Genomic DNA, 20104 nt, shown 5'->3' on the forward strand with positions numbered 1-20104 from the left:
TATGTTTCGAAATTGGAGCATGGTCCCCATACCGTGAATCTTTGTTGCCATAGCTATGGCCAAGTTTGAATGGGCCACTAAATGAGATTATTATTATTATATTCCACTTCCGCTTGGGTGGGAACACCAACCACGACTCTTTTGTATCTATCACTCACACCAACGAGTGACCATTTGTAAATTGAAAAAGGAAACAAAAAAAACCAGTTTTCCTTTATTCTATGCTATTGGGAGGAATGTCACGGGTGGCATGGTCTTTTATATTTATATATATATATATATATATATATATATATATATATATATATATATATATATATATATATATATATATATATATAGAGAAAAGACGATACTAAAAAAAATATAGGTAAAAATAAATAGTGATTTTGTCTAATTTCATCACCGTTCAAAGTGTATTGCACGGTCACGATTGTCTGACAGTATCTTTTTTTTTTTTTTTTTACAGATCGAAATAATATGAAATTTGGAGTTTGTGTTCATAAAAAAGAAAAGAATCTATCAAAAATATCAAACAAATATTTTACATAAAATAAATTGACCAAAATACCCCAAAAATGTTTCTGAGGTATTTTGATCAATTTGTTTTCTTGAATAATTTTTTTTATATTTTTATTAAGTGTGTCTCACTAAGATGTATATATGGTCCAAATTTCAGATCATTCTGATTTGTAGAAAATAAAATAAAAAATGAAATATTACTAAACAATCGTGACCATGCGATGAACTTTGAATGGTGATAAGGACAGGCGAAATCACTCTTCATTTTTGCCTATAGGCGTTGGGAAGACTTTTCCATATATATCTATATATATATATCTATATATATATATATATATATATATATATATATATATATATATATATATATATATATATATATATATATATATATATATATATATATATATATATATATATATATATATTGGGCTCACTCGATTAGAGTTATAAGAATGTGGGTGCGCGCAACTAAACACAAATATATAGGACACAAAAATTATGCTAAAGTCAATGTGTGTATGAGTGGGAAATTATACAAATAAAACAAATAATTTGTTGCATCCGAAATTTTATATGATTCAGCTTTTCAAGCTATATCTACGAGAGAAAGAGATAAATCCACTACTAACTCAATGATTATAATAGACTTCCAAGAAACAAATTTTCTTGGACTCATTGATTTATTCTAGAGAGTTCTCTCTCTAGGTTTTTTTTATCTTTTCACTCTCAGAGACTTCTTTTCTTTTTAGAGACTCTATTTCTAAAAGAAAAAATTTACTCTCCCTCTTTTTCTTATCTTCTCTATCTTTTGTCTCTACAAAGCAAATACGTAAATATGAGTGTGAAATCATGCAAATAAAGCAAATAATTAATTGCGACCGAGATTTTATATGGTTCACATTTCCAAGCTATGTCCACAGGAGAAAGAGACAAATCCACTATTAACTTAATAATTACAATAGTGTTCTAAGAAACAAACTTTTTTGGACTCACTGATTTCTTCTAGAGAATCATCTTTCTAGGTTTTTTTCTCTAACTTTCTTTTCTCTCTTAGAAACTTCGTTTCTTTTTAGAGACTCTATTTCTAAAAGAAAAAGTTCTCTCTCTCTTTTTCTTCTCTTCTCTCTTTTTTTTTTCTCTCTACAAAGAAAATACTTAAATATGGGTGGGAAATCATGTAAATAAACAAATAAACTTTATTGGATTCACTGATTTCTTTTAGATAATTCTCTCTTTAGGTTTTCTTCTCTAATGTTCTCTTCTCTCTCAAAGACTTATTTTCCTTTTAGAGACTATTTCTAAAAGAAAAAGTTTTCTCTCATTCTTTTTCTTCTCTCCACTCTGTTTTCTCTCTATAAGAAAAATACTTAAATATGAGTGGGAAATCATATAAATAAAGCAAATAACTTCTTGCCATCTAGATTTTATGTGGTTCACATTTTCAGACTATGTCCACAACAGAGATAGACAAATCCACTAATAACTCAATGGCAACAATAGTCTTTCAAGAAACAAATTTTTTTAGACTCACTTATTTCTTCTAGAGAATTCTCTTTAGGTTTTCTTCTCTCTTCTTTTCTCTTTAAAGACTTCTTTTTTTTCTAAAAGGAGAATTTTTCTCATTCTCACTATAAAAAAAATGTTTAAAAAAATGATCACTAGCTCTCTTTCATCTTCTTCTTCTTTTTAAGAAGAATGATAACTTTATTTGTTTTTTTTCTCTCTCAGAGAATGATAACATTCTCTCTATTCTTCTTCTCTTTAAAAGAAATATAACTTTCTCTCCCATCTTCTTCTTATTCTTCTTTACAAAAGAATGCTTGTTGTATTTTTTAATACATCAAGAAAAATCCTCGCAAAAAAGGTGTGCCCTAAAGTATTCCAAGAGACGTGGCTTTGAAATACCAAGATGCAAAGGGTATCCAATAGCCTCTTAAAATCTATCCCATGGCTTCCTAAAATGGCACTCATCTCTATTTCTTTTAAGTAAGAAATAAGAAGAAATAGTATTTATATCAATCAAATCGCCGTGACTTGTCATATATCATGGGATCATGACTCATGGCTTGGTTAGAAGTCATACTTCTATCTTTCCAAAACTGCCCTTTTTAGAAAGATGATTCCATTGGTGCCCCTCCTTCATGGATGGGTCGCTCAACAATATATATAGTAAATTTGGATTTTCATACGAGAATAGATAATGACCATGTATCCTACCATATATAATCATGAAAAAATATATAAAATTATCATTTACTTCTAGTACAAGGAAGTTACAATTACTCATATCTATTACATTTTAAATTGGGTAGTTGTAAATGTATCATTAGCTCGACTTATATTCAAAATTTTTTTTTTTTTAATTTCTTCTCATACCGTAAGCCATCAAAATTTGACATCTAATAACCAGAAGCAATTGTAACATTCTTGTAATAATGATTAATGCCCTTGTGAATATCATAATATGTTACTTCTAGGCTAGTTGGTCGGGCCGGTCTTGTTATTTACTTGGGTTTTGCCAAGGAGAAATCAAACTCTTTTATGAAAAGATTAGTAAAAAATAAAAAAACAAATAGGGCGAGGTCGGTCCTACATTTTAGGGCTAGGACCATTCCTTAGGCCAAATTTAAGTACCTGGACCTAGGCTGCTAAGCCGGGACACTCGGTGCGTTGCCACCCTTGGGCACCATGTATGACCATTTGGGAGCACTTCCAAAACTTGAAGGTTTGGGCTTCTTGTGAAGTAAAGAACATTTCGACTAAATGCTTTGAGGTTCGGGTAGGGCTTGCAATACTAGGCCTGGCCCTAGCCAAGACCTTAGCTCCCATAGGGCTAACCCAGGCCTGGCCCTAGTTTTCTAAAGGCTAGGCTAGGCTAAATATAAATATAATAATAATAATTTAAAAAAAGGCCGGGCCAAGCTACAAACCCTGTCAAGGTATACTGGCCCATCCTGGACATGCCCTCGAGCCACATTTTGTGGCTCCGACTCGAGTTTTTAGGGCCAGGCCTCCGGACCCATTCGGCCCTAGGTAGGTTTGTGCCAAATTTTGGATTTACTTGCCATATGTTTCTAATTTATTTTCCAAGTTAAGTTTGAAGACAAATCGTACAGCTGTTACACTTTACGACAGATTCGAAGCAGGGGGGCCACGTGTGGCGTGGTGGTGGGACTGTCATCAAATGGTTTTGGAGATTAATTAAGTGGTGAAGTCTGTGTGCTTGGGATTTTGCATTCCTAAAATATCTCGAAAAATTCAATTAAGATAATGTATAATAAATAAACATAATATGTCTCTTGGGTGATTATACGAAGAAGAAGAAGAAAAGTTAAAATCATGAATAAAAACTAATAAAATAATATCGTACAGAAATTTTGATATGTGTTCTTTTTCATTTTTAAGTTTGATATTAGTCATCATAAAAGGGAAGAAAAAAGCATATGCATTTCTTTTCGAAGGCAAGACATTATACGCTTCTCAAATATTCAGAATGCACCTCTTCGATTCTAGCCATTGGTATAAAAAAAGAAAAGAAAACAAAAAAGGAAAGCACATCAAATTTAGTCTTCATCTTCTTAAGAAAAACAATATGGGAAGATTGAACAGAAATTGTTCAATTTGTGGATGGCCATATCTAAGTGTTGAAGAATCCAAAAAAATATTAAAAAATAAAATAGGAGATATGGGGTTGGGATTTAAGGGGGGAAAGAAAAACTTCATTTTTTTTTAATAAAAAATTGGGTTTTAGGGGGAATTGGGCTAGTACCGTACTATCTCAAAACTGGTTCTGTCCTGACCAATTTTTAGAAAATTAGCAAGCAGAAATAGAAGTGCCCGAGTTGAACCTGTGATTGATTCAACCTATCGGTTCAGTTTTCAAAAACCCAAATGAAAAATAAACAAAATTTTAAATACTATGCAGCAAAAGAAGAAATTTCAGATTTAAAAATTCCTGACTGGTGGCCGATACTTGGAATGCTATGTGACAAACTTTAGACACTTCAGGGATATTTTCTTATGAATAAGAGGACGCATAGCCATTTGTTAATGAATGAGAGAACATGTGGCCTTAATCTCACTTGTTTCGCTCCATTTCGCTTACAATTGCCTTGAACCCGGTAAAAACTTTTTGAAAATATTTTAAATTTTCTTTAGGCATTGTAGTTTTAAATTAAGTGCAGGCTGTTTATTTCTTAAAAGTTCATGACGACGTAGTCTTCAAAAGATTTGGGGGAAGAAGACAAATATATTTGAAATCCGAACCGATCATTGTTTTTCTTTTCTTTGAAATGGATGGCTTATTTTCATTGAAAATATTTGGGGGGAAGACAAATTTGTATTTTTTTCCAAATTCTTTTTTAGTTCCATTCATAGAAAAATGTTTTATTTTTCAATTTATTCATAGATAATATCACTAATTTTATAAGCTTGAAACAAAAATTCTACTTCTAAGATGTTTTAAAGTTAAAGGAAGTTCCATACCAAATTTGAGGCCAAGCAGATACCCTTAACCTCCGAAACATGAAAACCCAAAAGGGTTTTAACGAGGACCAAATAGTTTCCATGCAATGAATTACAAAGCTCAGATGATGATGATGATGACGACGACGACGACTTGTCTTAATTAGAAAAATCACCCAAAGACCATTGAAAATACTATTACTTACTGGGTGCGGTTTTTCAAGAGCCGAGGCTCTAAACAATCAAATTAGGGCCCACCATCAAATACTATTCAGAAATATGGTTTTTATATTGAAATATTTTGTGATAGCCTTAGAATATATTTTCATCTTTAATTATAAAATTTAAAGTTTAAAAAATAGCGTATATCGAGTAGATCTATGAAAATTTAAAAATCTTAAAAATTAACGGTCCAAAAATGCTTTATAAAATGCACTATTTCAAAAACTTAAAATCCATTTTATTCTCATATCCATGCATCTTGATGTTGAGATGATCAAGTTGATGATATTAGGACATCAAAATAACCTTTTCTCGTAAAAATTATGAGGTGGGCTCTAATTTGATTATTTAGATCCTAGGCTTTATATAAACTTTTCCCTTAGTTAAATGATGATGACTTGTCTTAATTAGAAAAATCTTCGCATGAACATTGAAAATATCATTTTTTAAATATGAGTACACATGAGAAGGGACTAAGGTCATAGTGGTAGCACCTCCACACTCTAGTCAAACCCTTTGTGGTTTCTATTCATACCGAAAAATCCCTAAACTAGCTGAAAAAACAAATAAGAACTAAAAGAAAATTTGAGTAGACTTTTTCACTCCAATACTGTATCAGCCATTGATCATTTCATTGATCAGACCCCATCTGGGGCACCAATTTCTTAAGCTCCGTAGTAACCAGAGATGTACCCCTCCAACATTAAATAGTGCATCTCATAATACATTATATAGACTATCAATTTTTAAAATTTTTAAGTGTTAATAGGTTGATTTGATTTATACTATTTTTGAAACTTTTAAAATTTATAGTTGAAAATGAAAACAAATTTTGAGCTCATCATAGAGATATTTGGTACTAAAATGATATCTTTCAACGCTATTTGAAGGTGCACATTTCTTTGATTGTTTTAAGGCCTGAGCCTTGTACAAAATTTCAAACCAACCACACCCATAACAAAATATAGAACCAAAGAATGGAAAAGCTCACCCAAAAACAGTGAGACGTTATAAATGAAAGGAAGTGAGTTAAGTCGCCATTAGTATGGAACCATGTAAAGCGCACATAAGGTGCACTAAGTTCCAGCGTTAAGGCTGAGCTAACATGGGTAGAGGACCCTATCCTGCTGATCTCCCCACCCTGAGCTAACATGGGTAGAGGACCCTACCCTGCTGATCTCCCCACCCCACCTCCACCGCCACCTCCACCTCCACCTCCACCTCCACCTCAACCCAAAAAAAAAAATAAAAAAAAAAAATAATAAAAATAAATAAATAAATAAATAAATGAAAAAAAAAAAAAGACAAAAAAAAAAAAAAAAAAAAAGACAAAAAAAAAAAAAAAAAAAAAAAAAAAAAAAAAAGGAGGATAAGGCTCAACTTTACAATAAAAGCAAAGTTGCAACTCATAATTCACTGAAAGCTATTGTTTATTGTGTCATAAAATGTTCAAATAAATGATGTGGACAATTATAAGTCAGAAAAGAATGGATGCCCAGTGTCAAAAATGGATGCGATCATGGGCAGGAGAGAAAGAGAATCACGGGCAGGTGGTCCCTACAATCACATCCCTACCCTTATCCTATCACGTATTTTCTCCACTCCAACAAACTCCCAAACAAACACCGTTTTCCCACTCTCCTCCACCAAAACTCCTACAAATTCCACCACTGTGATTGCCGCAACCCATGCTTCTTTTCTCTTGAGAATTTACAGAGAGAGAGAGAGAGATGTTGGCCGTGTTTAGCAACACCGTGGTGACGCCACCGGATGAGCTGGTGGCGGCGGGGTGCCGGACGCCTTCGCCGAAGACGAAGGCTTCGGAGTTGGTGGAAAGGTTCTCTCAGAAATTCCCATCGGGACTCTGTGTGTGCGTTGGGGACCTTGCTCACTTGTGCCACACTCATGAGAACCAGGCCCTCTTGCAACCAAGGTACTATCATTTTGCACCTAGACAGAGAGAGAGAGAGAGTGACACTTTTCATAAGAAAATCCCAAGTAGGCGTAGATTTGATCATTTTTTTCATATGCTTTTCTTCGAAATTTCTTGTATCCAAATTTCAAGAAATGTCTGGAAATGAAGAAGGGTATATTGATGATAGAAAGAGATCAAATTTTAAGCTTTATTTTTTTGGTCATTTCTCAGTTAACAAAATTTTGGAAGAACTTTTATTCGAAGATTTTTTTTTTCTTTTTTTGGGATTGGTATACTGACAAAATTGGAAAAATAGATAAATAGCAGTAAAAGAAAGTCCATCAATTTGTATACCTCACTCTTCACCTTGTTCCAGAATTCCAAGTAATACAGTATTGTTATCATTAAATTCGAATTCCTGCAACAAAAAATAGAGAAATTTCCAGAAATATTCAATTTAACTTTTTGAATTTAAAAGCTTTTTAAATTTAAAACTCGTCCCCAATATCTCATATTCGGCGATCAAATATGATTTTTTGAGGACTTTTTTTGTACCAGTGTTATATGACGAGAAGAACGGATGCGAGCTTAATCGAATACATAGAAAGAATTAACTCTGACATGAAATATATTATACTATTTTAAAATTTTAAAAATAAATTTTTTTTTTTTTTTAAAAGTATTTCATTGATTTTATTAGGAGATGACTGAGTTACGTTTGGCTAAAAAATAAAAAATTGGCAGATCGTTTGCGATGAAGGACGAAATTATGTGTTTGTTCGTGGGGGCGTTGGATAACCTAGCGAGTCTAAGGCAACAGTATGGTCTGTCAAAGAACGTGAACGAGGCTGTGCTCCTGGTGGAGGCTTACAAGGCGCTACGTGATCGGGCCCCCTATCCGGCCAGCCACGTCGTGGGCCACTTGTCCGGCCACTTCGCCTTCGTTGTCTTTGACAGAACCACTAACGCCGTCTTCATTGCTGCAGTGAGTACCACCAAAATAATGATAATGTATAAATACATTAAAAAAACGTATTTTGAGTTCTATTTGCAACTCACTGTTTATTTTTAAGATTTTGAAGTGTTTATAAATCCAATTGATTTGAACTATTTTGAAATTTAAAATTTTATATTTTATAATTAAAGATGAAAATGGATTTCATGTCATTTTAATAATTTTTTATATCAGAATTATATTTTTGATAAAATCTGGAGGTGCGCATTAAATTTATTGTTTAAAATTGTAACCTTGTACAAAACACCCTTTGAAAAGTAAATAAAATAAAAATAATTTAGTTTATTTTGAGTTCATGAAGGTCTGCATATTAAACGAACTAGTGGTTATGGATTTATTTATTTATTTATTTTATCGACTAAATTTTGGAAAAAATGTCTATGAGTAAGGTACGCCTCAATGGCCCCAGAAAAAGTTTGCTTTGAATGATGTTGGAATATCCTCAATGAATTGTTTAACCTTTGAACGAAATCATTGTTATTTTCGAATCTTTTGTTATTTTGCTCTATCAAGAGCCATGATCTCGATTAAATTACAATTGGCTGAATTAGTCTATACAAAAATAAAAAATAAAATAAAAAATTGAAAAATAGCAAGAAAGAAAAAGTAGGACCGGATTTTTCAAGCCAGATCTTTTGTTTTTTTATGGAAAAGATGCAGTTTGCTTATACTTTATGAAATCAAAATAAAGCTTATTAGGCATCATAAATTTCTATGATGTCTCTTAAATTAAATTTCAACACTGATTATAAAATTTTGAAGTTTAGCAAATATACAAATCTTGTGGATATGTGAATATTTAATTGTTAGACGAAATAGATAATCTAGATAATATGTTACCATATATGTTTTTTTAAGGTTAGCGTCTAAAATTTTATTTTTTTTGTATAAGATTGAAATGATTGGCTTGAAGTTTTCTTTTTAAGTTAAAACTATAATTTTTAATGAGTTTTGAGGTAAAATATTATTTATTGGATTATGTTACGGTGTTCACATTATAGAGTAATTTATCTTTGTATTTAATAAAATTTGGATAGATATATATTTTGGTTTTATATATAGAATTTTTTTTAATGAGTGTATTTTGAGTAATTAAAAAAAATGTGATGTCGTTTAGATGGGGTGTGACATCATCGACATGAATCATTAAATGCTTTCGTTTCATATAAATGATGTCATATCTCATGTGAATGACATCGTATTTCTTTTAATTATTAAAATTATTGTTACTAAAAAATAATATATATACAAAACAAGAATATAAAAATATCCAAAATTATTTGATAAATACAATGATAAATTAGAGCACCTAAGATAACCTTTATTTTATTTCGATAAAGCCATAACTCATTCAAAAAAATTTGTCAAATAATTCTTGGTATTTAAAACACTTTGGGTTTTATTATTATTGTTATTTATTGTAACATTTACTGCCGCCTTTCGCCTTAATTTTTCAAATAATGGGTTGTCGTTAATTACAATGATTGGTAGGTATATAATATTTTTTTTTTTTGACAAGGATTGGTGGGCTGTTTTTGGCTAGTGTTATGTGGGGTAGGCTTTTGCCGCAAGTGGCTCTTAGAGGCAAGAGAATAGGCCTCCAAGTGGCTCTCTCCAATTGTATGGATGGTTACCGCTGTTTCTTTTTCTTTCGGAATCCCAATGTACACGCTATCTTTGAGGTCCCAAGTGGCACTCCTGAACCAGCTGTAGTTGCTTCCTTGCTTCTCTCTTCTCTGTTCGTCTTCCTTTTTTTTTATTTATTTATTATAAGGCCCGACCCGACCCGATTCAACTAGGACCCAACTGAACCTGATTCGGGTGTGGGTGTGGGTCTGGGTCCAAAAATTGGATTTGAGGGGTTGGGTCAAAGTCCAAATATTGGATCCGATATTATTTGGGTCCAGATCCATTTGGATCCAACTCGAATAGTGTTATATTTATTTATATAATATATAATATTTAAATGAATATAATTGTATTTTTTTTAGTTATACTATTTAAATGATTCATGTATATATTTAATATAATATTTAAATATAGTGAAATATATGTATTTTTTTATTTTTAAGTCGGGTCCAGGTCTGGTCCCATAAATATTTTTGGGTACAAGGCCGATCCCACCCAACCTGTTGCTGCCCCTATTTTTTATTTTTTTTTTATCTTTCAAATAGTTAGTGATTTTTTAAGCTATGGGATTAAAAAGCACCACATGCAATTGAGCTAACAAGCGAGCTCAACCCTTTTCCCAATTATAATTTTAACTTCCTCAAAAGTCTTTATCGGTTGCTTGTTCGCGGTTTGGCAACTCACATACGAACTTTTTTCGTGAGCTTTTTGGCTTACCCAAAAAAAAAAAAAAAACAAATGAAATGGACCTAAAACGTTTGAAATTAGCCCTTCATTGATCCAACTTTTTTCGCAACTCACCTACCAATTTATTTCGTGGAAGACTGAACTTTTTGGCTTCTCGTGCCCTAAAAAAATTAATAAAATCAAATCAAATGGACCTAAAAAGTTTGGAATTAGCCCTTTATTGATCATTTTTTAACCAACAAAATTTTGACAAAAAAAAAAAAAAAAAAATTAAAACAAGTTTGGAATTCACCCTTTATTGACCACATTTTTAAGTAGCAAAGTTCGTACCAACCCACGTAAATTGTAATTGGGTTGGATCAAATGATGATTGAGGGTGATTTTCATTTTTGGCACAGGATCAATATGGGAAAACCTCATTATTTTGGGGCATCACATCGGACGGCTACCTGGCTTTCTCAGACGATGCTGAGTTACTAAAGGGTTCATGTGGCAAATCGCTTGCAGCTTTCCCCCCAGGTTCATTCTTAATACTTACTCGCATCTTCATTTCACAAATCCCTTCATAATTAGAGGGTGAATTCTAATGAGTATGGTAAACTAGTACACAACCTTTGCTATCTATTGTCCTATACAATATTTTAAAATTTTGAATTTAAAGTAAATTGTTTTATCAATTGGAATTTATAATTAAAAAGTATTTTGAAGATAAAAAGAAATGCAAAGAAATTCTTTTTATTTTTAGAATTCAAATTGGTCGTATAAATTCTGGGGAAATTTATCACGATATATTTGCAGAATTATTTAACATTTTACTTTAGCTGTAGATTGATAAATTTTAAAGCCCATTTCGATGTGTCATTTGATGGGCTGTTTGAAATTTGATCAAAAGAATGATGAAATATTTTAAATTAGACCAAAGCATTACATGGTTTTGAATCATAAATGTAGTTTGGTAAATTTCCTATATTTTAATATAGATTAGTGAAAACTGTTCATCATTTTAGTAAGGGTGTGGTTTGTATAGAGCTGAGGCTCTTAACAATCAAAGTAATGGCCACCTTCAAATAGTGTCGAGACATGCGGTTTTAAAACTGAAAGTCATTGTGATAGCCTTTAAATATATTTTCATTTTTAATTATAAAATCTAAAGCTACTAAAATAGTGTAGATCAAGCATATCTATAAAAACTTGAAAATCTTGAAATTTGACGCTAAAAAAATGCATAACAAGATGCATTATTTCTAAAACTTGAAAGTCCATATTTTTCTATGTCCATGCATCTTGATGTCAAGATGATCAATTTGAAGATATTTGGGCAATCAAAACAACCTCTTATAGCGAAATTTTTAAGGTGGACTCCAATTTAGTTATTTAGAGCCTCGGCTTTGTATAAAGTTTATCTTTTTAGTAAATGACCATAAACTTTTATGTTAAATAGGATGTTTCTTCCTGACTGCTGGAGAACTTAGGAGTTATGAGCACCCAAAGAACAAAGTCACTGCCATTCCTGCAACTGAAGAAGAGATGTGGGGTGCTACTTTCAAGGTAAGCATATATTCCTACTCTAATTGTCTTTGGGTATGTAAAAATATTGTGCCTAGGACTAAATTAGAGGAAAAACAAATCAAAGTCTGCCAATATGTCTAATTATCTTCGAAATTCTAGCCACAAGTGCACAATGTTCGAATTTCTGGCTTAATTTTATTGGATTTTAGCTACTAATTCCACTAAGGGGGTTACCTAACTATTGGGCCTATGACTATTTTCCTCATGTTCCTCTATAATTTAATAAATTTTGTAAAAAAAGAAGTTAATGATTGTGTGGCTTAGCCTTGATCTTTTTATATTTTATTTTTTATGCTAAAAATATATTTTTGTTTTTGTTTTTTTTTCAGGTGGAAAGGGCCCCGGTCTTGTACACTGGAGAAATCAATATCATGTAATTTCACACACAACTCTCTCTAGACCCTCTGCACATTTTTTTTTTTCTTGCTTTGCTTTGGTGGTTGTATTGTAAATTTACAAGGCTGTAGGGGTGAAGCCATGTAAAGAACACCTCACCCAAGCTCGTGTCTTTAGTAAGGGCGTAGAAATAACCAGTACTTGAGATTTACATTTCTCTCTCTCTCTCTCTCTCTCTCTCCTTGTGGAATTCAGGCTATTAATATAGGAGACCCTCAGATTGGGCCTTCAAGCTAAGGTCACGAACGATAATAGGAAAATATTAATATCAAAGCGCGCTTAAGAAATAGAGAAACGATCGACATTTTACTCACTTTTTTTAATTTTAAGAAGGGATTATATATAAAGAGACCATTTACATTTGGTATTGGGAGGTTACAATCACTTATAACCATCAAATGTAAGATCTGATAGTTTGGGTATGTCACAAAGCTCGACAAAATTTGTTTTTAAGTTTGAGCTTCGTCGATCATATGGATGAAAATTTCTTTTGAAATTTGAACTTGGTCGATGATATAAATGTTTCTTTTGAAGTTTGAGCTTGGTCGATGATATAAATGCAGTCATTGGAACTAATTTATTGCACGCGGACAAAAAAGACTTTGAAAACATCAATTTTCTACAAATGGTTAAAAAATTCCCCCTTTGCTTTATGAGGTGAAAGAGAGATTTTAAAAGCATCCTCAAAATGCAAGCTTTAGTGCTTCTATTCACGCGGTCTTTCGGCATTTATCTAGTTTCTGGCCATTGAGTGGCCCTGAACATTTCTTAATGAAATCTCTGAGAGTTTCAGTTGATCTTATTGTGGGGTAGTAGAATGTGTACTGGTAATCAGGTTCACTGAGAGTTCCATACACCAAGAACTGGTGAAAGGTGGCATTGTTGAGGAAGCGATCGTTGCGAGATTCTATGATCGGTGTGAGGTCGGCATGAAAATGTTGGAACCACGGTGTCACCTCTAGTCGTCGTCCCGGCTCGAACACGTTTTGCTCAGAGAGAATCTTGGCATGCGCCCTCCCTCCGATCGCATAATAGTTCCAATCCTTGTAGTAGTTGTTTACTACATGACAATAGCCCCATCTGAAGAAAATAGTGAAACACACACACTGGTCAAGTCCAAGGAACCAGAGTTCGCTAAAAAATAAATAAAAGGTATAATTATCATTTTCTCATCAAATTGAAGAAAACTCCAAAGGGAATCTAACAACATTGCTCCAAACCGTTAGGCTACACTACCAAAAGTAGCCTACGGTGCCCTGCAGTCTAGGACAATTTAACTAATTCTAGAAAAGGTAATTTTTTTTCTGAGTGATGCATACCTGCAATGTGGCATCCTCTGATTAGACGAGTCGAACCAATTCCTGTATACTGTGACCCGCAGATGTTGGTCGACCACGTCCTCATCGGAGGCGCCCAGAAGCATGTTGAAGTTTGGGTTTGTGAGATAGCTATTCGACACCGTCACGTCTGTGGCCCCTTGAAGCACTGTCACCAACCCTAAATCTGCGTCGAAAGATGCCACATGGTCTATCCACACGTGGTGGGACCCATCAAACACATGTATCGTGTCGCTCTCCCCCGTAGACCCCACGGCCACATTGTGTATGATGATGTTCTCAACATGGCCAAGTACCAGCCCCTTCCCCTTGATTGTCACAATGGCTCCTCGACCGTCGATTGTGGTGTGTGATTTGATCCACAGCTTCTTCATCAGGTTAATTACCATGTTTCCCTTGAACATAATCCACACACCTCCAGAGGTTCGCTCTGCCAGCTCCACAGCATACCTAAAGGCAATTCAAAAAAGAAAAAAACAGCATTAAAACATTATAACGGTTCATGTTTTAGTCCAAGACAGAGAGCCATTATAATAGCCAAGGGTAATTACAACCATTGAAACCTTGCCTGAGGGTCCCTGGTTTGGGGTTTGCAGGGTTGTTGTCCGAAGGGTCTGTCACTATATAATATTTGCCAGTTGCACCGCCGGTGGTTCCGGCGGCGAATCCCATGGCACAAACGGGAAGCCTGTTGCCGCTTGCGCATGCTGAGAATTGACACTTGGTCCCATCCACTTGGCAATTACTCATTGCTTGTTTTTGCTGGTAATTGTAGTAATCATGGATTCTTTTGGGATTGCAGGCTTGGTATTGGCAATTGATTTGTTTCAAGAGGAACTGCTTAGCTCTTATTGCATGATTCAATGCCTGGTTTGAGACGTCCAGTTCTTCTTCCAAAGCATAGATCTGTTTTAGAAGAATGCTCAGGGCTGTTAATATGCCCCAAGTTTAAGCGGGTTGAAGAAACTAGATGCTTCACCTAAATCAGTGCTAAGATCCTGGTTTGACTCTAAACCGCTTGAGTCGAACCGGAATCTGTCTGAGTCCCTCTCAAAGTCGGTCTCCGACCAAATCCCCCTTAATTCATAATAAATAATACTTTATTATACAAAAAATTGTGTTTTTACAATGATATGAGGATCTTAAACAAGTTTAAACTTAATAAAACATTTTAAGACTTAATTTATGTTTTTTTTTTTCCCCTTAAAAATTGGCTGATTCAGCTGGTTCAGGTGGATGACCGATTTGACCCACCAGTCCACTTTTTAACACTGCCATAGAGAATTTATGACCAAACTAGCTAAACACCCTACACTCTTGGCAATCTTCTTTTTTTCATTTTATGTTGGCGTTCTAAATTGCGACTCGAACAATAAAAGTGCTCTATGGCCAAACTAGCTAAACACCCTACACTCTTGGCAATCTTCTTTTTTTCATTTTATGTTGGCGTTCTAAATTGCGACTCGAACAATAAAAGTGATAAAAAGAGTAGTAATGGGTGAACACGTTCTAATCAGTGTTTAAAAAATCGTCCGGCCCTAGCAATTGTAGAGGAAAATCTTGGAACTGCCCCAAGTCACACATTTTTTCTTATTTCCTTTGGTAAAATGTCATGGATGGAGACTTGCGGAACTTGGACCGCGTAATTGGGATCAGTACCTTGCTACTCGCAACCCGAGTCTCTATTCAGAATCACAAATAAAATAGATATTTACAGAAAGGAAAAGTATAGAAAGAGACCATTTACTTTTTGTACAAGGAAGCTACAACCGCTATTGTCCTTTAGATTTCAAATTGGGTGGTCATTGAAAAGAATTAAAGTTAAAAATAAAAAGAATTTATCGGACTTCGTAACTAGATCAAGTCATCCAATTTTACATCTAATGAGTATAAATGATTGTAACATTCTTGTAATAAAAATAAAGGATTGTATACAATGAGACCAAGTACCTATTGTACAAGGAGGTTACAATTGTTTATCACCATCCAATATGAAATTTGATAGCTTGAATGTGTCACAAAGTTTGAGAAAATTTATTTTAGAATTTGTACTCGGTCAATAGAATAAAAATACAACCACCCAGTTTCACATCTAAAAGTCAAGATTAATTGTGACCAGCTTATACAAAAGATAAATGATTTCAGTCAACTTTTCTTAAAGATAAATGATCTCATTGTATGCAATCCCTTATGAGAAAACCGGAATTACAAATACCACACATACTCCAAACCTACCGTATGGTCAATGTTGGCCTCTGTGCAAGAGTTGAGGTGAAGAATGAGAGATTCTAGGCCTCTGAGGGCGTCTTTATGGTGAGCCACAAGCACCAGGTTTTGCACCATTTTGGCTTGGGTGGAGGCCTCAAGAAGTTGGCTATAGCAACCATGTGATTCCTTGCCATTAGACAGTGCATGCCCCAACAACACTTCTATGGCATGAACATTTTCCATCAATTTTGAGGCCATGGCTGACTGTATAAGGAGAAATGCTAGCACAAGAGAGTGAGCCATTGTTTCCCTTCCCTCTCTTGCTGTTAGTGTCATGTGTTGGTTGAAAGATGGAGTAAATATAGGGAGAGAGGGGCCGTTAGGGATACCCTTTTCTTTTTCAGTTAAATATGAAGGGATAGTTCACGTTTATTGAAGGGCATTTGGGCTGCTTTTTTCTCATGTTATGTGATGGAGATTTGTCTCGTGAACTAAACTCTTTAAACTATTCACGCAATTGCAACCATCCCTCTTCCCACTTCGCAAAATTATTTTAATAAATAACTTAATTATTAAGTAAGAGTAAAATAGAAATATTTACAAAAATACAATAATGTTTTGGAAGTTAGAGTATTATTATCCTTTAATAAGAATTTCAATTTTATCTCTTATAAAAATGACAAAAATAGTTCTTGTATTTTTGTGATATTTACAAAATCACTCTTACTTGATGATCAAGGTATCACAAAAATCAGTTTTTTTTATAAAATAGATACCTCTCGTTTAGTAAATATACCATTTACAATTCACTCTAACATTAATCTTTATAATTTGAAAGATTGTGGATCATAGATTATCCCATAATAATAATACTAATGATAATATGCCTTTTATATGAGCCTAAAAAATAATGTCCTACGTGTAAACAAATGCCATCCGATCTTTGGATGATTGGATCTAAGAGTTTCAGAACTCAAATTTTAGTTTCCTTTGTTGAAAATACTCATATGATTGTCTTAAATGGATCCCAAATTTTCGAATGAAAAATAAATTCCTAAGTTGATCTTTTATTCGAGGGAGTAACTGTATAGTATGATCGGACCATACTACGCCTGCTCAAAACATAATTAGGCTCAAGAATAATGACAAAACCTAACCCGTAACAAACAGCTACAGACAGGTTTTATCTCTACTTTATTACCAACGAGATCGGTGAGGCCTCCAGGTGTGCAAAAATTTCGTGGACTAGTAGTACATTGGGAATATATGCATAAAACATTTTTCCTTTAAAGTCAATACATAAAACATTGTCTGAGGTCCAGGCTCTAAACAATCAAATTAGAGCCTACCTCAAACATTTCACTAGAAGAGGTTGTTTTGATGCTCAAATATCCTCAAATTGATCATCTCGACATCAAGATGCATGGACTTGATAAAACAATGGATTTCAAGTTTTGAAAATAGTGCATCTTGTAACGCATTTTTGGACCGTTAATTTTAAAGTTATTCAAGTTTTCATAGATAAGCTCAATCTACACTATTTTTGAAGTTTTACATTTTATAATTAAAGATGAAAATATATTTTAAGGCTAATCAAAGATTTCCAGTACTGAAACCACATTTCTTGACACTATTTGAAGGTGGGCTCAAATTTTACTGTTTAAAGCCTCGACTCTATACAAACCGCACCTACACATAAATACGATTAAAACCAATTCTTTCTTAAATATATTCATTTTGTTTACATTTTAAAATAAATGGGTAAAAATGGGAAAGTGTACAATGCATTGCTTGCCCTTGTTACAGTGACTTGTCGATAAGAAATCATACCGCTAATGATGAATGATGATATTGGTATCATTCAAATTTTAATAAAAAAATTTTAAGATACCCAATGTGTTACGTGACAGGTGAAAATGATTGTGACTTTCTTGTATCTTATAGTTTAATTATATGAATTTTTTTTTATAAAATTTAGGTATTAGATTTTTTCTCCACATTCCTTTTTGAGGTTTTCTGTATTTTGTTTTTTGGGTAGTTTTTCTTAAATAAATTTTTATAAAAATAACTAGAAAGACATATTAAACATAAAAAAAAAAAGAGGTCAAACCTTTAATTAATCTAAGTCATGTAACTCTCATAATGGTTATCTAAGGGTCTCACTTTTAGGTTGAGTGGATGTGTCTATAAAAGAGAAGCCTACATATTTGATTTAGTGATTATTTGGAAGCCTCGTCACTTCTGAAATTGATATACGACTTCTAAAAAGGAATTGTTTGGAGTGAAACGTTAAAGTGCAATTCAAAGTTGCAATTATTTCTAGATGTTAGTTGTGAAATTAGATGGTTAGGAGTGTGATATTGACCACTATCAACGTTCCAAAAAAACCTCTCAAAATTTATAAGCACACTTTTAGCCGTCTAATTTCATATTTGACAATTAGTAGAGATTATAACAATCTTATACCAAAATTTTTTATAATATAAAACTAATCACTTTTAATACAAAGATATCACACTCATCTTTAACTATTGATAACGTAATTATAGTTGTATTTTTCACACAATTCAAAAAATTTTATTTTGAGTTCTGTGCCTAATCAATCAGACCCATTTAACAACTTAATTTTATACCTAATGATCAATAATGACTGTGATCTCCTTGTGTTAAAAATAAATAGTATTATTTATTAATTAATTTTTATAATATTTATATTATATTATGCAAAAAAATGTGACCTTCAAGGAAACATAAAAGACTTAAAAAAGATAAAAGATGGTGCACAGCAATTGGCTAGTGTTCCAAGCCACCATGATGGGACTCATGATTGGATTTTCACCAAACGTGCATACCCCACGTGTGTAGAATGATAATCCATTGAAATCCCTTAGATCAGGACCATGGAACTTCAATATCCAAAGAATCTTTCCAATCATTACGTTAGGATCTCTCCTACTCCATAGCCCATCCGATGCATGGCATCAATTGGTCAAAAATTTGTATTCTGATAAGACGTGAGTTTTAATCACCTCGTTTCCAATAACAAAAAGGAAAAAAAAAAAAAGAGAATTAAATGCCTTTATTACGTCAATATACTTGTAAATTATTTTGTAAATCTCATATAAATAATCATATTTCCTATTTTTGAATATCTTTATTAAATTGGAACAAATAGTTGTTTAAATCATAGTTCTATATAAAATTTGTAAGGTGTTATCTTATGTATATTGAAATATCTTACTTTAAAATTAGCATGACATATTTTCTGAAATTAATTTTTAATTAAAACTTGTCAAATTATAATTCGCATAGGAAAATCAGAAATAAAAACAAGAATTAAATCACCTTTTTAAATTGACGCAATTGCAAATTCTTTTTAAACTAGCGCAGCTTATTTTTTAAATTATAAAAATTAGGATGTATGTTCTTTCTTTTTATATTTTGATGGATTATTTTTTCTGAATCTCATAATATCGGGGCAAATTCTAGCAAACCCTAAACTATTGATATTGAGACCATCTTTTTTTGTTTTCCCTTCCTACAATCCCATAAATTGTGTTAAAAAAGAAGAAGAGAATATCACAAAAGCACCTATACCCACGTAAAGAAAAGGGGAAACTAAGAAAATATCTTGTGTGAACACATTTTTATGGATGCCAACTATCTCATTCTCATCTAATTTCTCTTTCTTGGATTTGAGTTTACAAAATAACAATAGACAATAACTCCATGCCACAGTGCAATTTTATAACTCTCAGCAAAAGAATCCCAAAATCTACAGTAAAAGCAATAAAACTATACATGTTTTCTTTTTAGAGAAGTATACAATAAGATTATTTGTCTATAGTACAAGGAGGTGACAATCAACCATGGCAGTTAAATGTAAAATCAGATGATTCATTAACTGCACCCAAACTCAACAAAAAAAAATTGTTTGAATTTTTATAACTCACCCCAAGTTGTCCGATTTCACATGTGATAGCTATTATTGATTGTAACTTCTTGTATTAAAAGTAAATGGTTTTTAAAATACACAATCCCTTTCTTTATTTTCCACGCCACTTCTTTCCCTCTTTCTTGTTTATCAATAATAAAGCAAATAAAATTGCCCTACTCCAAAGAGGAGTTATGAAGAAC

At 32.9% G+C, this 20104-nt stretch overlaps 2 protein-coding genes across 2 annotated transcripts; one reads left to right on the plus strand and one right to left on the minus strand.

The window, feature by feature from the left end:
- Window positions 1-6899: 6899 nt before the first annotated feature.
- On the plus strand, window positions 6900-12579 carry AILP1 (aluminum induced protein with YGL and LRDR motifs). Its single transcript, XM_006850688.4, has 5 exons — window positions 6900-7144; window positions 7871-8111; window positions 10856-10976; window positions 11899-12005; window positions 12356-12579. Exons 1-5 carry the CDS (start codon window positions 6942-6944, stop codon window positions 12401-12403), a joined length of 720 nt encoding a protein of 239 aa, XP_006850751.1. The 5' UTR covers window positions 6900-6941; the 3' UTR covers window positions 12404-12579.
- Window positions 12580-12906: 327 nt separating this feature from the next.
- LOC148783965 (putative pectate lyase 11) lies at window positions 12907-16296 on the minus strand. The gene is made up of 4 exons (XM_088846545.1): window positions 15995-16296; window positions 14328-14665; window positions 13742-14209; window positions 12907-13502 (listed from the first exon to the last, which is right to left on the minus strand). Exons 1-4 carry the CDS (start codon window positions 16268-16270, stop codon window positions 13133-13135), a joined length of 1452 nt encoding a protein of 483 aa, XP_088702671.1. The 5' UTR covers window positions 16271-16296; the 3' UTR covers window positions 12907-13132.
- Window positions 16297-20104: the final 3808 nt, after the last annotated feature.

Source organism: Amborella trichopoda, chromosome 1 (genome assembly GCF_054954075.1).
Source record: "Amborella trichopoda isolate Santa Cruz 75 chromosome 1, AtrichopodaSantaCruz75HAP2 v2.0, whole genome shotgun sequence".
Taxonomy (NCBI): Eukaryota; Viridiplantae; Streptophyta; class Magnoliopsida; order Amborellales; family Amborellaceae; genus Amborella; species Amborella trichopoda.

What these genes read in the sequence shown, in the direction of transcription:
- LOC148783965 (XM_088846545.1), bottom strand. Translation starts at nt 16,270, where the DNA reads ATGGCTCACTCTCTTGTGCTAGCATTTCTCCTTATACAGTCAGCCATG. An exon ending in AGGCCAACATTGACCATACG is followed by an intron (nt 14,666 to 15,994) that starts GTAGGTTTGGAG and finishes CTTCTAAAACAG; the next exon opens with ATCTATGCTTTGGAAGAAGA. An exon ending in CAGAGGATGCCACATTGCAG is followed by an intron (nt 13,503 to 13,741) that starts GTATGCATCACT and finishes TATTTTCTTCAG; the next exon opens with ATGGGGCTATTGTCATGTAG.
- AILP1 (XM_006850688.4), top strand. Translation starts at nt 6,942, where the DNA reads ATGTTGGCCGTGTTTAGCAACACCGTGGTGACGCCACCGGATGAGCTG. An exon ending in CAGGCCCTCTTGCAACCAAG is followed by an intron (nt 7,145 to 7,870) that starts GTACTATCATTT and finishes AAAAATTGGCAG; the next exon opens with ATCGTTTGCGATGAAGGACG. An exon ending in ACGCCGTCTTCATTGCTGCA is followed by an intron (nt 8,112 to 10,855) that starts GTGAGTACCACC and finishes TTTTTGGCACAG; the next exon opens with GATCAATATGGGAAAACCTC.